This window comes from Cajanus cajan, chromosome 9 (assembly GCF_000230855.2).
Source record: "Cajanus cajan strain Asha chromosome 9, NIPB_CcT2T_4, whole genome shotgun sequence".
NCBI classification, from domain to species: Eukaryota; Viridiplantae; Streptophyta; class Magnoliopsida; order Fabales; family Fabaceae; genus Cajanus; species Cajanus cajan.
The window spans coordinates 3544125-3552930 of record NC_138525.1 but is presented as its reverse complement, the minus strand read 5'-3'; the positions used below and the strand labels follow the sequence as shown (position 1 = coordinate 3552930).

The window sequence follows — 8806 nt, the reverse complement described above, 5'->3', positions numbered from 1 at the left end:
TTCCGGGTCATTACATTTTGATTTTATATCTATAACAATATATAAAAGGGTTATTGATGTTCACTTTTCAAAGACAATTATATTTCTATATTTGTATTTAATTTTTTTTGTCAATATATCTAAGGATAAAATAGGAAAAAATGCATATACAAAATAATAACTACATTTTTAAAATAGAAACTACCAACTTATTTTTAAAAATATATGATGAGATTTTATGGTAAATGCACAAAGCCACTAAAGTATAAGAATTAAATACAGGTTGTTGAACCTTAGGGACTTGAAAGATACTTACAATTTATGATGTCCTAGTAAAAGCTTAAAATAGAAAAAATTCACAGATATTATAAACATGACTTGTTTAGATTTCAACAATGGAATTATAAAAAGCTTTAAACAAAATGGTAGTAACATAAGAAGATAACAACTGGTAAAGTTGTTGAGATTAAATTTCATTGATCTCATCTTTATGTGCTCTTAAGACATCTATGTACAATTTTTATCATCCAATGTTATTGAGTTCTTTAATATCATTCCAAATCAATTTCTTGGATTTAAAAATTCTAAAGATTCAAACTCAATAAATGATTCCTCTATTTATCAACGTAGAAACCTTGCACCAAGTTTAAAAACTTATTCAACCAACAATTCTAAATCTATTCCTAGTCATTATAGTAGTTAGGTGATTTGATTCAAAACTAGATTTAGAAAATGTTTCCCCAACCAAAATTCAAGTCAAAGATCAAAGATGAGTGATCAACTCACCTTAATAGTAAGAACATAATCCAAATCATTAACACTGAATAATATAATATCATATATATAAATTAAAAGGAGTACATAAGAGTTTGATGATATACATTTAATCCTAATAAAATAAAAGGATTAGTCACTCATGGTAGTGAAAACCAATCCAGAATACATGGAGAAATAGTAGAAGAAGAAAATAAAATCCTTAGAACCCCTACTCCCAGTTGGTTCGTAGACTTCTCATAAGCTTTGTTATTTTTACCCTCATCTGTTCTCTCTATCTCCTCTATTTTGTATCTATTGTCTTTATGTATGTGTAGCAAAATAAAATAGAGTATGAAGGAGAGAGAGTAAATCGCTCAATCTTTTCTAAACGACTGAGTAGTTTAAAGAACTTTTCAAGATGAAACAACTTCAAGGGTTGAGCCACTTTGAATTCACTGAGCGTCTGAGAGTCAGTTTTTAAATCCTCTTTGGATCCAAATCGCTCAACCTTTTCCAAACGATTGAATGGTTTTGAGTTTTCTCCAATTCTTTCTCTTTACTTCTAAACGGTTCAATCCTTTACAAATGACTAAGTGATTTTGAATATGTTTTGAAACTTTTGATCTTTTTTGATACCTGCAAGATATACACCCAAAACTTTTATAAATAACACTTCATCAACTGTTTACAAAGTATTAACTTGTACAACTTTTTGATTCTTCCTAAATTTACAGGGATTAAATAAAAAGAAACATTTTAATTCAAGTTAGATAAGTGTTAAAATGATCAAACATTTTAAGTACAATAGACACTTATCAATATATGACTACAATATATTACTAATTTTAATAAAATTGAATTTATAACCATATATAAAAACATTTCATCCTTTTTACATACATAATTTTTAAGATATTTTTATCTTTTATTTATTATGGTTTGATTCAATTTTTTTTAAGTAGAAAACAATTCAATAATTTTATTTTATTAACTTAAATGAAATTCATTATTTTTTTAACTTCCTCATCCCAAAATATTAACATAACTTCTTCATTCCAAAACATTAACAAGGCACAAAATATTTTTTTCGCTAGTAATATATTAGAGAAATATAAAGCGAATAACCTATCTATTTTAAGACAATAAAAACCAATTTTAGAAAGAAAAAATAAACCTTAACCGAACTGTTCTTATAAAATACTATAAGCAGAAAAAAAAAGTTAAATAAAAATAACGAAAGAGAAGTGTTATTAAAAAGATAAAATCATTCTGCCAAAGGAAAAATTAAAAGATACGACAGTCTTAAAAATTTTGTACATGAACATATTTGATTCCATGAACAACCCAGCAAAAAACTAATTTAAATGGATCAACTGATTTCGGATTTATTCGGTTCAATTGGCCAATTCTGTCTCATGTATGAAACACTTTTTTGAGTTTCTCTCTCTCTCTCTGTCTCTTTTCTGTATATTTTTTTTTACTGTATGGTGATGCATCGAAATTATAAATGTGGATTCAAATAAGATAAATCTTCAAGACATTGCTCAATTAAACTGTGTGAGAATACATGCTATTAAATTATGTCAAAATGCAAAATCTATTTTCAAAAATTTTAGCATACCCCACAAGAACACTTGAATTATGGTAAAGCAGAGGTAAAAAGAAAATTGTACTCTGATCTGACATGTTATAGATTTGATTATGTAGGTGATAAATATCAAATAATTCCTGAAATATTACAAGCAAGTAGTAAACGAAAGCCAAGGAATCTAACTCCAATCCCCATGTATTGTACAAAGACTTCTCAGGTACTATCAACATTAATTCCTTTCACCTTTACCATCATTCTCCAACTATAGTAAATTCCCCACTATGCCTACAACATATGCATGTCACTTGTTCCCACATCTAAGTGTTAATTAACAAAGGGAAAAGAAAAAAAAACAACAAAAACAAAACCCCCTTTAAAACTCAAATGACAAACTAGTTAGGAAAATTGACATCTTTACCAACCGACAACATCAACACATGCAAGGCACATGTGTAGACTCAGCTTTTTTTCTTTATTTGTTCTTTAACTTTTCCTTTGGTTCTTTGGTAGTAGATCACTGCTTTTGAAATGCGTTTGGTTGCTTTGCTTGTGCAAGCATTTCCACCACTTCCCTCATGGTTGGTCTTTCCACGCTTTGTTCCTGAACACACAGCATGGCCACAAAGTATACCTGCTTTGCTTCATCTAAGGGAATGTGACATAGCCTCTCATCAAGAATCTTAACCACTCTGTCTTTGCTCCAATTTGTTTGCAACTTGGTCCATTGAACTATGTCTAGTCCCTCTTCACCAAAATTCCCTACTGGTCTTCTTCCAGTCAATAGTTCTAGCAGCACCACTCCAAAGCTATACACATCACTTTTCTCATCAACTTTTAATGTGTATGCATATTCTGTCATCATATAAATCAAAATCAGTACACAATAATAGTTAGCTTTCACATTTTAGCTCAAAAGTTAAAGTTGTTGTGTATGTCTTTGTGGCTATGACAGTACAATAGATGTCATAGATGGGGAAAGTGTATGAGTATATAATAATAGTACTAATGATGATTATGATGATGGTGATGATGATGAAAAGACTGACTCATTAATAGTTTTATAGACATACAAGGGAAAAACTTTATTTTTAATTTTCAAGTAAACAAATTGAATTTGGAAAAAGATAAGCTAGTGGTGCATTGTGCCTCTAAATTGTTTCAATTTTCTTTTTCTGGGGTTTTGAGAAAGCAAATCTTAGACCTCAATTGGAAGAAGCATATGCTTTCGGTTAATGTGCATTTGGTGGCTGTTATAGATATGATAGTGGGTTGGTGTCGGTCAAAAAAGGATTATTTGTGATTTTGTTTTGGTTTGAATACTACGGGTTTATGGTTTCAAGGCATGCAAAAGCACAAGCCCAGTTAAGGTGAGGAAAAGCAAAGTATTAAAGATTGAAAGAATTTTCCTTTGTGTTAGTGGAGCCTTCACCCAATCTAGAAATTCACGTACATGAGGGACATGGTGGTCCCAGAAAATAGCAAGTGAATGCTACAGTGGCAAAAACGTAAAAGAGAGAAAATACTTTTTTTTTTCTGCTAAAAACAAACAAACAAGCAAACAGAAAAGCATGTTAATTCAATTCCCATTGACTTTCTTGCTAGAATGTTTGATTGTTAAATGGGCCTGAGGTAATCATCTCTGTTTATATCCTTTACCTTAAAAATATATTAGAGTCAATCTAGTAGCGAGGAGTTTGAGTAATTAATACAAAATTTTAAGTTCAAATCTCAGTGATGTCATTATCCAAAAAAAAAAAGAAAAGAAAAACCTTCTCCCGAATCATTTCACTTGGTCAAAACAATGATCTAGACAATGATATCCCATGAACATAAAATCTACTTGAATTTAGTGTGTAGTGTAGTCAATGAAAATCTACTTGAAGTAGTTATGATTTTGTAGACTAACTGACTTATATACTTAAATATTAAAATTAAGTACCTGGAGCTATGTAACCATAAGAACCAGCAATGGAAGACATACACTCTGATGTCCCAGTATCTTGCAAGAACTTGGCAAGTCCAAAATCAGCAACATGAGCCTCAAATTCAGAGTTCAACAATATGTTGTTTGACTTAACATCTCTGTGGATTATGAGAGGGGAGCAATCATGATGCAGATAGCAAAGCCCTTTTGCAGCTTCTATTGCTATTTTCAGCCTAGTATCCCACTTGAGAAACTCTCCCCTTTTCCCATGCAAAACCTCTCCCAAGCTTCCATTTGTCATGTACTCATAAACAAGTAAATTGGTCTCTCTATTTGAGCAAAATGCCAGCAACCTCACAATGTACCTGTGCCTGATCCTTCCCAGCGTCCTTATTTCTGCAGAGAGGCCATTATCATGAGAACACCCTTTGTTGATTCCCAAAAGCTTCTTCACAGCTACTTGCTCTCCATTAGGCATGGTTCCATGGTATACAACACCAGCCCCTCCCCTTCCTATGACATTGCTTTCCTTTATGCACCCTATGATGTCTTCACTTCCATACTCCAGATTCTGAAATGCTGTGAGCTTCCATGAATTGGAGTGCCTCCTTTGCTTTCTGCTCTTGATAAAGGCCAAGGTTGCAAATGCCAATGAACAAGCCAAAAGTGCCACTGCAAAGAGAAGCTTGTACTTACCTGGAACTCCAGGTTTTGCACTGCCACTGTCTTGAGACTCCAACACTGCATTTGAAGAATGGTTACATGGATTCAACTCATATCCACAGAGCTGAGGATTTCCCATGAAGGATGTATAGTTAAACACTGAGAATTGCCCCTCCTCTGGTATTGAGCCAGAGAAGTCATTGTGAGAAAAATCTGCTGAAGTCAAGCCCTTGATGGCCCCAAGTTCCTTGGGGAGACTTTGGTTTAGGTGGTTCCATGAGACATTGAGATAGTTTAGAATGTGAATTTGGGAAACCTGAACCGGAATAGGGCCTGATAGTTGGTTTTGGCTCAAATCTAAATACGTGAGCAACAAACAGTTACCTATCTCAGGAGGAATGCTGCCTGAAAAGTTGTTGACACTCATATCCAATTTGAGTATATTTTTCAACCTCCCTATATCTGGAGGGATTTCTCCTGAGATTCTGTTTCCATGAAGCAGCAGAATTTGCATGTTGGGGAAGTTTCCAATGGAGGCTGGTAGAGACCCTGATAAGCGGTTGTTTGATAGATTCAACTGTCCAAGTTTGGAGGGTGTAGTGCTTGTTTCTTGTGGAAGCCAACCACTGAGGTAATTGTTCTGTAATTCCAAAAGGGACAGTTCAGGCAAGTAGAGGAAACCATTTGGTATTGGTCCTGTCAAGTAGTTCTGCCCCAAACGAACTCTTTGGAGGGAGTAGCATTGGCCAAGATCAGCAGGTAAAGATCCAAAGAGAAAATTGTTGAGAAGGATCAAAATCCTCAGTCTCCTTCCAAGGCATAGAGATTTAGGCACTAATCCAGTGAGCTTGTTTGTTGACAGGTCAAGCTCAGCCAACTTACCATTCTGGCCAAGCTTAGAAGGAATTGTACCTGTGAAGTTGTTCTGCCAAAGCTTCAACACTTCCAACTTCGGTAGCTCAGCAATGAAAGGTGGAATTTCACCATGCAACCTGTTGATGAACAGGTTTAAGAGGGTGAGCTCATGAAGGCCTGAGAACTCATTTGGAATGTCTCCTGTTAGCTCATTGTTTGATAGATCAAGACACTTGAGGCCACTCATGTTGCCAATTTGGGGAGGGATTGAGCCACTGAGCTGGTTAGTTTGCAAAAAGAGAGTGTCCAATTTCTTGAGGTTTCCCAACTCAGGTGGAATTGTACCTGTCAAGCCACAGTTTGCAAGGTCAAGATGAACCAAATTAACCAACTTACCAAACTGAGGAGGGATTCCACCATCAAACTGATTATAGTATCCCAAGAAAAGCTGTGTCAGGTTAGTGAGGTTTCCAAGCTCAGCTGGTATGACCCCCCTCAAATCATTCCCTGCAAGAGACAGAAAGTTGAGCTGCACCATGTCTCCATAACTTGGAGGGATTTCACCATAAAAATAATTCCCGCCAAAATTCAAGGAATTAAGCTTAGGTAGCTCAATCACACCAAGAGGGAGTGAGCAATTGAACTCATTGTCATAAGCATCAAGCACCTCAAGCTCTCTCAAATGAGAGAATTCCCAACTCATGCCCCCACTGAACATGTTGACAGATATGTTGAGGAATCTCAACCCTTCTAGCCTGTGAACATCACTAGGAAACCCTCCCGAGAAGCCATTCCCTTCAAGTGAAAGACTCACAAGGCTCCTGAGTCCTGTGATGGCTGGTGAAAGTGTGCCAGAAAGGTTGAGGTTGGATATGTCCAATGACACCACTGACCTGTTCTTTTGGTCACACTCAATGCCCTTCCAAGTGCAAACGGACATGTAGTTAGACATGTCCCATGTGCTCAAGGATTCAGTGTTGGCCTCAAAATCTTGCTTAAGGGAAACCAAGATAGAGGCTTGCCTTCTAAGAGACATGGGAAGAGAAGAAGCAGAAGAACAAGGCCATACTAAGCACAAAAGGAGGAGAATAAGTACAAGGCTAAGAGTTGTTGTTGTTGTTGGAGTTGGAGTTGGAGTTCCCATTTGTGGGATAACTAGCTTAGAGGTTAAGGTTGTGCAGATGGAATATCATAGAGTTATTCTACGGAATAAGTGAATATGAATATGAAGTAGGCGATAGTGAGATAGAGAGAGAGTGTTGTGTGAGTGTATGTAATGTTAAGGAGCTCAGAGGTAACAGTGTTGCAGCATCCTATGTCCTCTTCTCTTTTCCCTCTCTTCTTTTCTCCCACACAAACACACACACATACACACTACTTTGGTGTCATCTTTAGCTTTTAAAAAGCAAAAGCAAAAGCAGTGTTTGGATAGAAATGTTTAACCATGGACCGTTTCATAACCCAGTTAAATTTTCTTTTATTTGTGTTCTGTCGGTTTTTGAGCCTAGTAGCACCACTGCCTTTAGCTTTTCCTTTGTTTTTTTTTTGTTTATTAACAAACCGAGTCCACCAGGGAAGCTGATGAATCAGATTTGGATGAAAGGATATAATCTTAGACCATATTATAGATACCAATCATGGGCAAGAATAAATTGATACAATGTGCATGCTGAGTGTACCTTTATTTTTTTATTTCTGGTTTTTGAAAAAGAGAATGTGGTGGGGTGTCATCACTGAAACTTAATTTATATTTTAAAATATAACAAATAATAAAAGAATATTAAACTCTCTGTATATATATGTCATAGAAGCTCCCGTACTATGTCATAAGCCATTTATTACATAGGCTAAAATTATTGAATAAGGACACCTGAATGATTTTGTAGAAAAAAGGCATATCTCCAAGAGTCTAACAGAAATTTTATTTATATAATGTTTGTGTTGCAATGAAGAGAATGGTGTGATAAAATAGTTGATGGGGTGAAAACATTATTGTGTAACAACGCATGTATGAATATCAGATATGAATATCAGATATGAATAACTTTATGCATAATTATGGAGAAAGAAACTTCTGAGCAACTTGAAAGAGGTCTACTTTTGATACCCTGTTCATATCATTCAGACAATTCGAACCTTTGATGTTTGATAACTCGGTTCACGCGATGAAAAGAGAAAACTATTATCAATTCATGCTAGTGATCAAAACACATTAAAGTAGTTCACTTTGGCATGTCCTAAAGTTGAGCGCATCATTCATTTAAATCAAGGAATCATAAAGAAAAAAGTTGTTTTCAAGTTTGATACTCTCAATCAGAAGATGAAGCTAGGAATCATCTTTTAGATCGATTAACGTCCTTCTCCGCAAATTACGTCACGAATGATTTTAAAAAAATGCATATAGATGAAAAAGGAAAAGGGGATGAAATTAAAAGTATTGAACTCTAAATTTTAAAGAACATGGTTAGATGATGTTGTACCCATCAGGTCATCACCAGCCCAATCAATACATCTAGATCCCAACAAGCTGAATTGAGAAAGTAAATCTAAGAAACATATGTTCAATTTTCCTTTTCTGGGGTTTTGAGAAAGTAAATCTTAGTTCCCAATCCTAGTCAGCCCGTCTTCCCAAAAATAAAAATGAAAATGAAAATGAAAATTCGAAGAAAGAAAAATAATATACAATATATGAATTGAGTGGCAGCCAACTCAGACTATGCATAGATGTAATGAACGAGACAATCTTCATGATCGAATAATGAGGATGAAGGAAAGTAACCTAGGTCAGCTCATAAACTCCAACAGTTTAATTTCTTTTTAGGTGGATACCATTGGTCCCCTGGACCCCTTTCTTTCTTTCTTTCTAGTTAGCTTCATTTCATAAAAATAAAAGTACAATACTATATTATCATCTACAAATCATAGTATAAATTTTTTGGGTTTAATGATTATAAATAGTGAGTGTAAGATAGTTTTACACTATTAATTAATAAAATTATTATTATCATATTTTTAGGGCATCTTATTAAAGCAACTCA

General features: G+C 34.6%; 1 protein-coding gene across 1 annotated transcript; it reads right to left on the bottom strand.

The window, feature by feature from the left end:
• Positions 1-2410: 2410 nt before the first annotated feature.
• LOC109790519 (uncharacterized) lies at positions 2411-8602 on the bottom strand. Its single transcript, XM_020349700.3, has 2 exons — positions 4266-8602; positions 2411-3178 (listed from the first exon to the last, which is right to left on the bottom strand). Exons 1-2 carry the CDS (start codon positions 6910-6912, stop codon positions 2841-2843), a joined length of 2985 nt encoding a protein of 994 aa, XP_020205289.1. The 5' UTR covers positions 6913-8602; the 3' UTR covers positions 2411-2840.
• Between the last annotated feature and the right edge of the window lie 204 nt (positions 8603-8806).

Coding starts and splice junctions, on each gene's coding strand:
- LOC109790519 (XM_020349700.3), bottom strand. CDS start 6,912: ATGGGAACTCCAACTCCAACTCCAACAACAACAACAACTCTTAGCCTT. Junction 3,179..4,265: donor TTATGGTTACATAGCTCCAG/GTACTTAATTTT, acceptor ATATGATGACAG/AATATGCATACACATTAAAA.